The sequence below is a fragment of the Asterias rubens genome, chromosome 5, assembly GCF_902459465.1.
Source record: "Asterias rubens chromosome 5, eAstRub1.3, whole genome shotgun sequence".
In the NCBI taxonomy this organism is placed as follows: domain Eukaryota; kingdom Metazoa; phylum Echinodermata; class Asteroidea; order Forcipulatida; family Asteriidae; genus Asterias; species Asterias rubens.
Genome location: NC_047066.1, coordinates 16,126,097 through 16,142,332, shown reverse-complemented (window position 1 = coordinate 16,142,332; position 16,236 = coordinate 16,126,097). Strand labels below are relative to the sequence as shown.

Sequence of the window (16,236 nt, the reverse complement as noted above, 5' to 3'; positions counted from 1 at the left end):
TAAGTGCACTTACATGCACCTGATCTTGTCTGCCATTTTGAAGGTCATTGATCAAATCTTATATACTAGATGTTAAATTTCCATCGGGGATAAAGAATATTAATTTTGGTTTTTACCCATACACCGATGTGTGTTATTATGATCAAATTTTCATTGCAGTGATCAAATTAATATGATCAAATCTTCATTGCAGTGGTCAGTATACATGTAGATGTCTGGCACAATGTACATGTACAGCACACTTTAAATGCACGCTATTTTTTTTTTTTGAGTCAAACTTTACACAAAATTTACTCACAAAATAGTGGTGATGGTAATAATAGTTTTGAGTTCTTATACCCCCATAGTATACACATATTGACTGCAATGAGGTAACTAGTGTACGTCTATTCCCACGAGGGACTTTGAGTGACCAGAAGAGCGACCTATTTCCCGAGGCCGAGGACCGAGGGAAATAGGCCCCTCTTCTGGTCACTCGCAGGCCCGAGGGGGAATAGATGTACACTAGTTACCGAACTATGCCAGGCAATATGTGTTTTATAACACAGCTCGGTCTTAAAATGTCAAATAAGAACAGAAAAAGGAATTTTGTAGTTTGACGGTTCAAGTCATGAGAGGGCGCTGTTTTCGGGCCAACTCTCTGGAGCACAATACCAAATACCATAAGGTCCTCTCAAACAGTTTCAGCTTTCAAACGCAACCTCAAAACTTATTTATTCTAGTGTATTATATTTGCTATTGTTTGTATGTAAAGCGCATTGATCATTTCTTTGAAATTGCACTATATAAGAGCTGGTTTTATTATTATTATTATTAATCCTGCTTTACAATGCACCATGTCATGGTTTACTATAAGTGCATGTATTTCACAAACACGGGGGGGGCGGGGGGGGGGGGGGACCTATGCATTCCAAAGAATGCAGCAATAATTGTTAAGTTTCTTGGTTAAGGACACAAGTGCAATGCCAGGGACTGGAACCCATCTGATCAGAAACACTTATTTCGAAACTGAATCTTCATACTACTTTTCTCCATTGGGAATTTGGATAGTTCACACAGTAGAGTGATTCAGTTTGCTTTTCTGAGAGTCCTTGGCTTCACAACCAGAATAAATGAAATGAAAAGAAGTTACATAGAGCTGCAAAAGTAGAGGCTAGTCTAAAATAGTCGAAAGAGGGGAGACACCAAAATGTCACCATTGCGTGTTGCATCACCCTAATGCATAACAACAATAGCTATGAAGTGAGTGTCACCATATTGCAGCATTATGCAAATTCACTATTCTGTTTTCTTAAGAAGTAGAAGGACACCTTCATTACCTTCTTCACATTTGTCTTCTCTTTGAGCTCAATCAACAAGTCCACTGGGGCCTTCGGAATTTTAACGGCAGAGCAAAAAGATGAAAGCAGCTCGAGATCTCTGCCAAAAACAAACAGAAAAACAAAAAAGAAGAATGGCAAATTACATAAAAACCGACTGGAATAATACCTTATTAAAAGGTACACTATTGGACACTATTGGTAATTACTCAAAATAATTTTTGGCATAAAACCTTATTTGGTGACAAGTAATGGGGAGAGGTTGATAGTTAAAAGCATTGTGAGAAACGGCTCCCTCTAAAGTGACGTAGTTTTCGAGAAAGAAGTAATTTTCCATGAATTTGATTTCCAGACCTCAGAATTAGATTTTTTGAGGTCCCCAAATCAAGCAACTGAAGCACACAACTTTGTGTGACAAAGGTATTTTTTTCTTTCATAGTTATCTTGCAACTTTGCACCAATTGAGCTCAAACTTTCACATGTATGTTTATGCATGTTGAGAAACACCAAGTGAGAAGACTGGTCTTTGACAATTACCAGTAGTGTCCAGTGTCTTTAATAGATGTTAAATTTGCATCCGTGAATATCAAGTAATAAACCATGATTGAGGAACAATTTGGGGTTGAATTAGAATAAATTTACTAGAGCAGGATTTGAACCAAACACCTCAAGATTACTGTGCCAGTGTTCTACCAGCTGGGCTACATCTATCTACAATCCCGGCCATACCTTGTTAGGCCCCCCTGCCTTCTTTCTATGTTCGTTCTCATTTTTGCAAAGTCTTCTTCTGCGCCACAGTCAACATTGCGCTGAGGAGGGGGGGGGGGGCGGGTGAGAGAATTTTTTTGTAAGGGGAAGTGGACAGGGGGTGGCTCAAGCATTTTGGCCGTGATTGTAGCCCTACATTACATTGTATTCTGACAGTCTCCCTGTTTTGTCAACATCTTGATTTGGAACTGACAAATAATTTTGTGTAAAGTATGACAAACTCACTCATTGAATGCCAGTATATTAATGACAACCTTCAGCACGAGCCGAAGTCTTGAAGCGCCCTCTAGCATCCCTTCCAACACGTCGTCAGACGTATCCTTCAGCCTGGCTGCGACCCTTGACACAAAGGCCTCATCCCTCAGAAGTGCCACCACGGACTCTGGGTCACATGACTCTGGACTCGTCGTGTCACACAAGGTGTCCCATTCGTCTTCACTGTCCAGTTCCTTTACAAAATAACAAAATATCAATTAATAAACCACAAGGGAAACTGAGTAGGTAAATTTTAAATAATTTGGAGGTCACACAAAAGAAAAATTTACTAGAGTGGGATTTGAAACATCGACCTCCAGTTGAACGTGCCATCGCTTTACTGACTGAGCTATTTAGCCCTATGTTGGAAGTCTCCCTACGTGGCCAACATCTTTGTTCGGGTGCCAGTCAGAAGCCACATACATGTATTTAACCATTGGCTGCTGTGTAGGCAGGGATCACACCCAACCTGGATGAAGCAGCAGCCAGGGGATCATCTTTTTGTTAACTGATGTGGCCTGCTCCGTGTATTTTCATCTTTATATCACAAGGGCAAGCAGCTAATCTAGATGACTGTATTGCGGCTGCCATCAATGCGTCTGTCATCAAACAGTTGCCTCATGCACAAAGCAGTGGTGTTGCTGACTGACCCAGGCAGAATCACTGCTTATCCATTAAGTGTAATAACCAAAGTAATGCAATGTAAACACACCCTCTGGTGAAAAGGATGTATAGTTTCTGAGTTTTTGTGGTGAACCTTGAAAAAGCCCAGTCTCGAACCTTGAAAAATCCCAGTCTAGAACCTTGAAAAATCTTTAATAGAGCTTTCCCGAAAAATATCTAAATAAAGACTTACCTCTTCCTCCGTTAATTTGACCTGTTCAATGCTCTTCCTCAGCCCATCCTTCCCCTTGGTTCCACCCTCCCTCCGAACCACTTTCCTGCTCTCAACCTCCACACTGGGAAACTCCTGGGCGTAGTCTCTGGTGATTCGATCCTCCCTGGGCGTGGGCTCTACTTGCTTGTCGCTGTTCCACGGTTCACTCTGATCGGTGGCGCTGGGCTCGGATTCTTGTTTCTGGGTTTCTGGCTTGGCCGCTGCTTTCTTGTTGGTCCACGCCTCTTGTTTCTTGGGGGACTGAAAACACAAATGTTGAACTTTCATTAATGATGTCAGAACTCAGCTAAACATATTTGTGCATTTACCCATACATGAATGTTTCTTTGGTCCTTGTGAAAACAAGTATGAATATTTAATCGAGCAAAAGGGCTGAATGACGTTTACATGGTGTAGGCTTAAGCAGACATTTCAGGCTTAGTCACAGATTTTTCCAGATTTTTTAAAGGGTAAAAATAAAAAACCAGACTAGAGTAGGAAAATCATCATGCCTGTGTATGTCAAGCTCTATATAATCAGTAATTCCCCAAATACAGTGAAGAACAAATCCCCAGGCATTGTACTGAGGTTGGATTCGACAATCTCTGCCAGATATATGTACATGTATATTACAAATCTATCACTTAGCTTGCTCGATAGCTTAAGGTAATTCAAATCCTCTTTTTGAGAAAGTTTGAGGAGTCTGAGTTAAACTGTTCAATATTTTGTTTTGACCTCATCCCGTGGCTGTTCTCTGCCTTTGAGTTTGCGCATGATGGTGGTGCCAGCTGGGAGGTTGCTCGCCTTCTGACGAGATGCCTTTTCTCTCTCTGCCTTCTGTTTGGCTGTAGGCTCCTCAGTGAAGGGCTGCTCTGGCAACTCCGAGCTTGATGAAGGCGAAACTGTGAATAAGATCAATGATTAGCTCCAACAAATGTTTTTCAATCAACGCTACATTGAAGAATTTCCAAATTTCGGCCAGAAAACTTGCTTATGTGTAATGATACCTTTGATATATCAATTTTGTGGCCATGACACTCATCTCTGAATGTGTTAAATGCATCTACACAGTAACCAGCCAACCCTCCTACTGTCTGACTAGTTACCATCCTCCACCATGATTTTGAAGGATAGATGTACTATGCTAGCCTACAATGTAATGCCATGTGGTTAATGCATCCATATAGTACTGTCAAACCTACATTACTACTGTCTGACAGTTCAATATCACCCACTGTGGCTTTGTGATAGATGTACGACGCAACATGTTACCACGTACATGCATGTACACAGAACACAGTTAACCCTCTTACGGTCTGACTATTCAATATCATCCAGTATGGTTATTAATTACAGATAAACCTTTGCAGCCTACAGCATGCATGTAGTGAAAGCATCTAGGATAGTTCTGAGCCCAGCTGTATACAAAACACAACCACTGCATATAAGACGTTAAATTTGCATTGGGATAAAGAATACTAATTTTGTTTTTACCCATACACCCATGTGTGTTAGCATGTTAGCACTGTATAGTAAGTACTTCCCCCCCCCCCCCCCCCGAGTCCTGTGAAAAAATATCACAGGCATATTGCTTGGGTGTGATTCAGTTGTAGATTGTTTATCCTTACCTTGAACTTTTTCTGCCACAAAAGGATGATGGAGTAAGTTGGGCCACGACAGACGACCCCTTGGATTCTTGGTAAGAAGACCTTGAAGAAAATCCTATGAACAAGAACAAAAACAATTTCACTCTTAAAGACACTGGAAAAGTTTGATAAACATGATCAAAGTCAAACACCTGTATTATCAATCGGGATGAACCATAACATATGCATAAAATAACAAACCTGTAAAAATTGTGCTCAATTGGTCATCGAGGTGAGTAACTTTTTATGGTAACAATTATTTTGAGTAATTACCAATAGTGTACGTGCTTTTAAATCTGTATAGTACCGGACCAGTTAGCAACTGGCTAATAAAGCTTTTATAATTACCCTGCGTATGAATTTAGTTAAAATACCATGTTCCTTGACTTCGAAGAGACTACGCTTGAAAAACATAATTCAAAGTTTGAGTAGCCATGATAAGGTCATTTACTCGTTTGACTTTTTACAACATAGACTGGTCCGCTGTCTGGAGGGAATCCCCCATCGACTAGTACACAAATAAGCCTTAGTCTATGGTGTAACATAGACTGGTCCGCTGTCTGGAGGGAATCCCCCATTGACCAGTACACAAATAAGCCTTAGTCTATGGTGTAACATAGACCGGTCCGCTGTCTGGAGGGAATCCCCCATTGACTAGTACACAAATAAGCCTTAGTCTATGGTGTAACATAGACCGGTCCGCTGTCTGGAGGGAATCCCCCATTGACTAGTACACAAATAAGCCTTAGTCTATGGTGTAACATAGACCGGTCCGCTGTCTGGAGGGAATCCCCCATTGACTAGTACACAAATAAGCCTTAGTCTATGGTGTAAGGATAAAATGAATCAAATACTCCATCAAATAAAATACTTATTGAACCACTGTCTCACTCACTTCTTTAAGTCAAATCTTAAAATCACTGAATGGAGTACTTCATTGATTCATACAAATCTAGTTTCACAAATATCATAATATACTTACTTTAAACTCAGCACTCATATTCTTGGGCCATTTTACTGGATCCTGGACAACAGAAAAAAACATCAAAGTGAAAATTACAGATATTGAACATATTGAAACTGAACCAGTGCAAAACATTCTTTCTTGGCCTATTTTGTTGACTGCTTTCTTGACAATTAACATTTATTTTATTTTGTGCAAAGAGTAATATTGGTAAAATGCTCTAGTCATGTCGGCCTCTTAAACATTGCACTATACATTTGTAATGAATGTATATTTTAAGTGGTTGGACATCAGTGAAAAATTGCTTTCATGCTGAGCTGATTTCTACTCGGGATACATGTAAATATTAAAACAATTATTACAAATTTGAATGTTACGCTTCCAATCTCCGTTATGTTTCTCAATCGTATAATGGAGGAAGTCAAGAATAATGGGCTTTCTAACATCACAGCAAGCAATTTGTCAACAGAGGACCTTACCGCAGAAGGTGAAGGTGTGCAATGTAAAGACAGCGTTTTTTACATCGAGCACCATGATCATTATTTGATAAATCTACATGTATAATCAATTCCTACTGGCAGCATATTGCGCCACAGCACCTTGTAAACCATTACATGGTGCTAAGGATTAGGTCTTATAACTCAAACTTCGTCCCATTCCTTGCAGTAATAATACCTGGCGCTATCCTTTGGCAAAAGGCGCGTTATAAATATGGTTATTATTATTATTATTACTAACTGAGTATAATTTCACACAATACACAAGTACTATAGTAAGTATCTTTTTTTTTGCAGTAGCAGTACTCCATTATTAAAGTTCACCTACCTTGATGATAAGACTGACTAACTGGAAGATACTATTTGTGTAGAACGGGGGTGTCCCAACAAACAGTTCATACAGAATGCAGCCTAAGGACCAGAGGTCAGCTGTGTGATCATATGGCTTTTCCTCGACCAACTCCGGTGCCATGTACAATGGTGTCCCCTTTGGAGAAATAATAACCATCATAAGTACACACACTAGTGTCGACCCAGGTGGGTGTGCATTGTGAGAATTTGCTCCCTCTGAAGTAACAAAGGTTTTAAGAAAAAAGGTATTTTCTTACTCAATTTTAAAAGATTTCAGGTCGGAAGCCTTTTTTAGGCATCTGAAAGTAAACAAATTGGGCAACAAGGGTTCTGTTTTTTGCTCTTCATAATTAATGCAAAAGCCTCTAAGCGCTTAAAGAGAACAATGAAATATGCAATGAGTGAACGCTAGATTACAAGTATTAAAGCAGACTACAAGTAAGCAGCTTCAAATAAATGAGTTTTTAACAGAGACTTAAAACAGTGTCAAGAACTAGGCTGGCGAATATGCATAGGAGGACTATTCCTAAGAAATAGATGCAAGAAGCTCTTGTACAAGTAGTTGTGGTGATCAATGACTGTTGAGAATGTAAAGTCCACGTAGTGAAAGAATGGTGAACAAGTTCAGATAAATAGGCAGGAGTTTGAAATGTTTGAGCTTTGAAAATTAACAAAAGAATGTTCATAGGAAATCAATCTACATGCAACCCTGGTGGGATTTGAACCCAAGACCTTCTGATGCTAAAGCAGGGCCCAATTTCATAAAACCTGTAAGCACAGAAAAATCTGGCTTAGCAGACATTGGGTACCAGACAAAATTTTATAAAATTTGCATACATGCATAGCTGCAACTGGTACCCCCACTCAATTTTTGCATAGCAAATACATTTGCTATTTGCTAATAAGTATTTTCTACTTTAAAAAGACGGCTTTATGAAATTGGGCCTTGATGTCTTGACTATAAGGGCAACCTACCTTGATTGAGGTGAGCACCAGTGTGTTCAAGCTCATGGCTCGTGCAAAACCAAAATCACAAAGTTTGACGATCCCTCCCTTGCCAAGTAGAATGTTCTGGGGCTTCATATCCCTATGTAGGATCCTATGGGAGTGGAGATAGTGCAAAGCCGATACCAGCTGGGCTGCAATTACTTGAACCTAAATAGAGAAAAAGTTTGAAATTTAAACCCACACCAGATGACCTATTCACCAGGGCCCATTTTCATAGAGCTGCAAAGCACAAAAATTTGCTTAGCATGAAATTTCTTCCTTGATAAAAATATGATTACCAAGGAAATTTCAACGTGATTTTCAAGATAAGCAAACAACAGCTGAATACCAGTAACAAGGAATATGCATCAAATTAAAAATTTGGTTGGTAATCCTGTTTTTACCAAGGAAGAAATTTCATGCTTAGCAAATTTTTGTGCTTAGCAGCTCTATGAAATTAGGACCAGAACTTGAGTGCAATGCAACAGACATGATAGACCACTTGGCCAGGACATCCTACGTTGTTATACCTCCGTAACAAACTGCGACGTTTGATTGTTCGAGAACCAATCACGTGACGTGCAACAAAAACGCATGTTACATGGCTCGACTAGGCGGGTAACATGAAAAGTGATGTACACCGGTGTACATCATCTTGATTGTTCCCAGCGTTGGTCGTTTTCCACGCTCTGTACGAAACAATCGCGGGTTCGAGGGAATTGTTTCTTGTTCGTCTGCTAACAATGAATAGTCCATCGTAATAATGTTTGAAGATGACAACAGAACTTTGAGAAGACGAATATAACAATTAAACAAAGGTATAACAAAACAATTGTTGCACGCTGTGACTGGGGTCCATGGGTTTTATACACCCTCTCGAGGGAAAATGGCACCCCTCTCAGGTGTACAACACGCCATGGACCCTGTCACGACGTGCAACAATTGTATACTGACACATGGCTCTGCAGTCTGCATATATGTACGTATGTACTTATACAAAATAAGGAGGTTACCATTTAAGCCAATCCAAAACATTATATTTAAAATTTCGAAGACTGAACAAAAACTTGTGCAGCTTCGAAAGAAAGTGTCTGTCATTAAAATGTTTACCTGGCATTCTGGTAGGTTACCATCATCTTCAAGAATCTGGAAAAGTTCTCCTTCTGCGTAATCTGTCACGGCAACCACCTAATCAAAAGCAAAACATTCAAACCATTGAGTTTAGGAAAGATTATACAATGTGTGCTTTTTAGTTCTTCCTAAACTATAGGAATAAACGTTTATTTTGATGAATTCGTACAAATGACAGTCATCAATCAATCCTAACATAGGGCCACTGATTTTCCGTTTCAGAAAAGTGCAAATTCCGTTTGGCAAAAACATGAATTCCGTTTCAGGCACAAAAAATTCCGTTTCATGTTTTTTTAATTAGATAAAAGGTTGTTTAATACCCAGGGACACACTTATAAAAATCAATTTGAGATAAGTTGCACTGTTGACTTCGTAAAATGTTCATTTGAACTGACAAATTTCAAAAAAATACTTTCTTTTAAATTGTGGATTATTTTGTATACTGCTGTTCTAAAAAGGTTGCACTGTGACTGCAGTATCAATGCACATGATGTGATAGACTTGATTCCAAGTCTAAAACTGCAGTTGATTCTCTGCATCAGCCACATTGTAGGCTAATGACAGGAGTGTATCCACAAGAGGGCGCTGTTTCAGCATGATCAAAGACTTGGGAACAAGTCTATGGACGTGACCATTCTCCATCCACAAACAAAATGTCAGCCATTTTGTTTTCGCTTTGGCGACAGAATGTTGACAGTTTACGGTTTTATTTTAGACCTTTCCGAGATGAAAAAACATTGTATGTGTTCTTATAGATCATAGGTAAGCTAGTTTGTGTATTATATTGTTGGTAAAAGAGAGGGAGAAAATGCAATTTGGGTGAACAAAACATGTTTAAAACGTGCCGCGAATAATGCCCTTCGCTTAACCATGTTAACAACGTGTGTACATCATGTGTGTAAACATTGAGGATGGTGTGAAGTAGAACAGAATGATCCACGGTTACGATCTCGTACTTTTTAATGGTCTGATTTCTGATGCCTTTTTAGTTTAACAAAAAGAATCTTAATAAAGAATGCAATTTCAATAGTTTTGGCGTCAAGAAAAAAAAAATAAAAAAAAAAAATCAAATTTTCTGAAATCCCGTTTTCCGTTTCAAAGGGCGGATTCCGCGAATTCCGTCCGTTTTCCGCGATCGCGGAAAATCAGTGGCCCTACTAACATTTACATGGCATGTTATATCAATCATTGCTCATATGGCAGCCAAATGGGTGCTAATAATTCGCATCAACAATACTACCCACGCAGGTACCCAATTTCGCCTAGGGCAATGAGAATCACATCAACAATTCTTCCCATGCACATGACGCAGGTACCCAATTACGCCTAGGGCAATGAGAATCACATCATGAATTAAACCTACAAAGTTACTAAATTATTCCAAAGACAATAAGAATCACATGAACAATTCTACCCGCCCATCCAGGTACAAAATTATTCAATGAGACAATGAGCAGCAGTTCTAGTCACGTGTCTCACTCATAAATAGACACAATACTTTATGACCAGGATTCAAACTTAGGCCGTGTCGAATAAGCGGCTACAGCTACGGCTATGGCTTGATTTCCACGTCATCAAGAGTTGAAGTATAGGACGTCCTTAGCAACACCCTGAGCAAAAGTCGTAGCCATAGCCGTAGCCACCCATTCGGATTCAGCCTAACACTCTAACGACTTAGCCATTAGAACTACATTGGATGTGACAAAGTGGAGTGGTGGAAATGTGCGAGAGCTGAGGATAGTGGCAATTGAAAGAGAACAGGGCCCAATTTCAAAGCGCCGCTTACGCTGCTTAGCGGCCGATTTTGTGCTTACTGTGCGATTTCCATTTCATAGCGCTGCTAACCGTAAGCACACAAAAAAGGCATGCTAATCTTCCGGTGCTTACCGCACGGAAATATATGACCTCACAATGCAAATCCATGGTAAACGCCAAATTTTGCTGCTAACCTATGAAATACGCTTGCACCATAGTACCATCTGCTACAGTAAGCATGAAAATTTGCTTACTGTTAAATTGGGCCCAGGTGGTGGTTGTGACTCCAGTAATGCATCCCCATTATAATCCTTAAACAAGGCTGACACGAATGCAAATCTGCGCCAAATGATGATGATGAACATTTGCGGCTTTAAAGCAACTCTTATAAAATTGGACCCTGGAGAAAGAACTAATTTCTCAATGATTGGCAATACTGTTTAATATTTAATAGGCCTACTCACTTCTTTTTCTGTTTCAAAGCTGTCCAACATCTCAATGATGTTTTCATTGTGAAGACCTCTCATAATCTCAATTTCCTTCATCAAATTCTCAAGATCCTTTTTGCTTCGTCCAAGTTTTGGAATGAATTTCAGTGCGACCACCTTTTTAGACACAGAAAAAACCCATAATAGTACACTCATTTATGTGAAATAAACAAACAATTATTCATGTTATTTAGCTGTTGCAAAATGCTTATTAACCAAAATGGTGTGTGACATGAATGAAAATACTCTTTTAATGGCCTCATATTTAAACCTAGCAGAACCTCTCTAAAGCCCTGTTCACACTGTACAGTATCTCTATCCACATGGGGAGACTCTGGGAGTTTTTTACCCCACAGTTACCCCTTTCACACTGTCCTCACCTACTGTAAGTCCCTTTTCGAGGGAGGGGGGGCTGGTTGCACCTTTCAAGAATACCCTTGAAGGGTTTTACAGCTTCTCCAGAGCAGGGTTGGCTATTGCCCGGGCTATGCCCACTTGCCGAGCGCGAGGTACACGTACACTGTAGTTCAGGGGTAAAGCGATCCAAGGTCTTTAAAGGAACGTTACAGAATTGGTAAGAAACAAAAATCGTGAAGATCACAGATTTACATAAAACTTACACGGTCTAATGATGATGATAGTTGAAAACATCCCTAAAAATATTTCTGCCTGAAATGTCATATTTGATGAGAAATAAATAATCTAACTTCGCGTTTGGAGTTTATCGCTTAGTGAGCGTTTTATTCATTTTTATTTTGGCATCGATGCAAAGCAAAATTTGTAATCGGTTTTTCACGATTCTCTCGTGACCCAGATGGATGATCGATCTCAAACTTCTACAGGTTTGTCAGTTTATGTATACAGACGATTACATAAAGTGCGTACACTGCCAGCAATTGTTTTGTTAGAAAAAAACCAATTCTGTAATGTTCCTTTCAGCATGTTAGAGATGTTAGACAGGTCTACATATACAACGTACCTTGCCAGAATATTTGCGTCTCCCTTTGTACACTTTGCCGAAAGATCCTTCACCAATCAACTCCAGCACATGGTAGTTATCCATCTTGATTGAAACCGGTAGATTCACTCAGACAAAGGAAACTATTGATCTTGACAAGGAAAGGAAAATGAGTAAAAGTAAACTAAACGGAAATGCAGATGTAGGAAAATAAAAATGACGTAAGTTTGCAGCATCTGAAATGTTTTGAAAGAAAGTTCATAGGCTACCTAATAATGCACTGATGTCATCTTGCTGCCATCTTATAAATAGAGAGAGTGAAACCTAAGATGAAACAACAGGATGGGCCTTTAAAGCCATTGGACCCTTTCGGTACAGAAAAAGAAAAAAACAAAAAGTTCACAGATTTACAAATAATTTACAGGGTTTACAGAAGGTAATGGTGAAAGACTTCTCTTGAAATATTAGTCCATGAAATGCTTTAGTTTTTGAGAAAACTGTAAAACAATATAAATTCTCGTTAGCGAGAATTACGGATTAATTTTAAACACATGTCATGACACAGCGAAACGCGAGGAAACACGAGTGGGTTTTCCCGTTATTTTCTCCCTACTCCAATGACCGATTGAGCCTAAATTTTCACAGGTTTGTTGTTTTATATATAAATTGTGATACACAAAGTGTGGGACTTGGACAATACTGTTTACCGAAAGTGTATAATGGCTGTAAACAACCTCCTTTTGACCCCAATCGTGCCTAGGCAAAGGCGCCCTACGTAAATGCTGTCTTTAGTTGCTATCAGACCTACATGTATTCTGTTACCAGCAGCAGCAAGGTTGTACGTGTAGGCTGACCCCAGTTTTAGACTCTGAACAGAAGTGTCGTGGCCGAGCGGTAAGAGCACCGAATTCAAACTCTGGTGCTTCTGATCAGCAGAGTGTGGGTTCGAATCCCCAGCCACGACACTTGTGTCCAAAAGCAAGACACTTTTGCTTCGTCCTTCGGATGGGAAGTAAAGCCGTTGGTCCCATGTGCTGTGAAACGCACGTAAAAGAACCCAGTGCACTTATCGAAAGGAGAAGGGGTTCGCCCCGGTGTTCCTGGCTGTGGCTGCTAAATGTGCCGAGCAACTTGTAAACCCTTATAAAAAGGTGCTACATAATTGGGTCTCAGAATTCATAACTTCCAAAATAACTTCTCTTTCTGTAAGGCCTTGAGTACCTTGTTGGTATAATACATGCTTTATAACTTTTATAAGAATTTATATACATGTAAAAGACTTTGGTATTATATATTACAGTGTATTATGTATTATGATAGCAAAATTTACAATCAATATTTTATTAATATTGATGACATCTGGTAAATGATATTGTTGCCTGGGTCCGTTTTCAACAAGTTTCTCTTTCATTTCTGCCCCAAGTTTTGATATTTGATCAAGTTGAATCCCCTTTTGTTTTTAACAGGTGATCTGTTTAAATTTTTACAAATTAGTGACAGTTGCCGTTTGAGTCTTTGACCAGTTCCTGATCTGTTACTCGGCAGGATCCGTTAAATTATGTAGGATATAACTTGAACCAAAGGTCAAGGAGCAATAATAGTGTCATGCTCAGCCTCAAGTCAAGGACGCAACCGCAGGGATTGACACATGATAGAGATTCAAACAAACCCAATAAATTATTGGGTTTATGAAAACCACTTTTAGGCTCATTTTTACCAAGTCAAACTAAAAAAAAAGTAAAAAAGTCAAACTCCAAATCAATCCAACATGTACAAAGGATCTGATTTTTGATTGAGTCTATTCTAGTCAAGTCAGCTACATGTAGGTAGTATCATAGGAGGTCCTTTTTTCGAGGTGTCCCTTAAATCGTGGCAAATCTTTTACCTATCTGTGCGCGATGTAAACAGTCCCTAGATAATAATTGTGTGGTTTTATTTGCCAACCAAAGAGTCTCCTCTCCCTTGACCAAAACTTAGAAACACGTGCCTGTAAGGTTCCACTGGTTATTTGCACTTGTAAATGCAAAAAGTTTGGTATTTTAGGCATTTCTACAAGGTAAAAAAACACTCGATCCGTGCTTTGTGTACAAAACATATATGGACACGCGTCTAGGAATCAGGCGTAATTCTCCATGTGTGTCCTGGGCAAAAAATAATATGCGCACGCTCGTCACGTGTCGTGAATTCGCGATGTGTTTGGCAGAGCTCGGGCAATCAGCATGCATATTGTAGTGTAGTCGTAAAGCGGAGTAGTTGGGGACTGAATTACGGTAAGAATTTATAATTTTTAACATTTTTAAGATTGCGGAGTGGATTCTCTGGTCGTCCCCTCGGACATTGAGATATCAAATTCAAAGGACACATATAGAGCCTAAGTTTTGGTGAGATTAATAAAACAAAATAAAAGTTTATGATTCCAAGATTCATTGAACCATGATTAAACCATCATCGTTTAACGCGTGAGAGATATAAACCTATTATGAGGTTATGGGAGACGGTAGCAGGACGAAACCGAAATAGTTCTCTAGGATAGGAGGATAAGGATAGGACTAGGACCTACCGATTACTAATCGGATTAGTAGGAGTATTAGTAATCTAATGTTTCATAACAAAGTAAAAGAAGGTGGTGGCAGGAAACGAAAGCTTTCTCCCATTTATGCAATAATTATGTTTGTTTCTACCTCAATTATCAATATCCTTATTTGGCGCTATCAATCAATCACCATAACAAACAAGTGTCATGTCATAACGTCAACTCTCCCATCATCATAAAAGCAAACATCACCATATTATTGGTTGACCACGAGTAGTGGTTAAATCCCATCAACATATGCATGGGTGCAAGTAAAACCGTCTAGCCAAATTAGCACCCGATTGTTACTTACCTAAATCCCATATTTATCATGTGAAAGCAAATCCAGCCAGACGGTGAGACGAAAATGACTTCGAATTTGACGGTGATCGAAATCAATCTGCTACTATTGGAATTAGCCTTCCCATGATACAAATTTCTTATTATAGTCTGGCCCTCTCTGACGCTCAACAGAAGTACGATAATCGACGCCGCAAGTGAGTCCAGGAACAAGACGACGCAGACTAACTCGTCGCTACGACAGAATTTCCTAGGAAAAAATGTGTCTAATTGGTCCCTCCATGGGGATGGAGGGGGGGGGGGGGGGCGTACTGATGAGGGCTGTTCATCAGGGAAATCCATTAAAAGGGGAAATGACCATAGAGCAAGGACACAAGTCGTAATTAATATTTTGTTATGGGTTATGTTTGTGTTATTTTGTATCATTCATATCCGACTTGAACAATTACACCAAGTCTGAAAATCTCATATTATGAAATCCAAAAATCGTAAAAATGTACAATATTAATGTGACTGGCTAGTGGCTGATATGATGAGAGCAGAAATGTGCCGCGGGAGCAGAACTGACAAACTACGTCACTTCGGACATTAAAAAACATCAACATCTCCAGGTGCGTCCCACCCCTTTCACACCCACTGTGTAACGGACAACTGTTTACACATTCTGCAGATAGCGCCCTCTTTTGAACCAACCTCCTTCAGTCAATGGCAGACTAATTTTTGTTCATCAAATTGGGGAAACAAACAACTCAACGACAGCGGGAAAAAATGGTACAAAATGCGCTTGATGCAGCCAACCATTTGATTACGAATTGGCAAACGTTCAAATAGAATTTGAATTTTTAAAACATAAGAGTATATGTTAAGTGACAATAAAACATTTTGTTTTAGTAATTGTTTGTCACGATTTATATGTTTAAAAAATAGATGACTAGAGCAAGCTAGTCGAAACATTGAGATCAATATTCAGAACTGACTCCGCGGCAGTACAGTTAATTACGATCCTATAAGTAAACGTAGTAGTCCAGTCTTTTTTTCTATACCATCCGCCGTGGTAATATATAGTTAAAAAGCAGGACAGTTCTTTTCAGAACTGAGAAGTCTCCCGAACCTCCGTTTATCTACTTCGCGGCAGTAGAATAAAGCAAGACAGTTCTCTAAGAACCAACTCTACCTGGCAAAGTAGATACACACATGGTGTTACCGCAAACCAAATATACATTGATACCTCACCATGCAATGCCTCAAATCCTATAAACTAAATATGGATTTGAAACTTCGCATGGTGGAAATAAGATATAGAAGAGTTTGCGGTAACACCATGTAATGACTATCTCTAAATGAGTTGGGGTGGTTCTGAAAAGAACC

General features: G+C 39.4%; 1 protein-coding gene across 1 annotated transcript in view; it reads right to left on the bottom strand.

The window, feature by feature from the left end:
* LOC117290838 (serine/threonine-protein kinase 36-like) overlaps positions 1-14,963 on the bottom strand; it is a 35,564-nt gene extending 20,601 nt beyond the window's left edge. The window contains exons 1-12 of the mRNA XM_033772397.1: positions 14,882-14,963; positions 12,018-12,147; positions 11,015-11,155; positions 8,775-8,852; positions 7,653-7,832; positions 6,655-6,813; positions 5,848-5,889; positions 4,848-4,941; positions 3,955-4,121; positions 3,199-3,480; positions 2,313-2,536; positions 1,320-1,419 (exon numbers count right to left, since the gene is read on the bottom strand). Of these exons, the coding sequence (XP_033628288.1) occupies positions 1,320-1,419; positions 2,313-2,536; positions 3,199-3,480; positions 3,955-4,121; positions 4,848-4,941; positions 5,848-5,889; positions 6,655-6,813; positions 7,653-7,832; positions 8,775-8,852; positions 11,015-11,155; positions 12,018-12,101 (1,551 nt within the window). The 5' untranslated portion in view covers positions 12,102-12,147; positions 14,882-14,963. The remainder of the gene's footprint in view (positions 1-1,319; positions 1,420-2,312; positions 2,537-3,198; positions 3,481-3,954; positions 4,122-4,847; positions 4,942-5,847; positions 5,890-6,654; positions 6,814-7,652; positions 7,833-8,774; positions 8,853-11,014; positions 11,156-12,017; positions 12,148-14,881) is intronic.
* Positions 14,964-16,236: the final 1,273 nt, after the last annotated feature.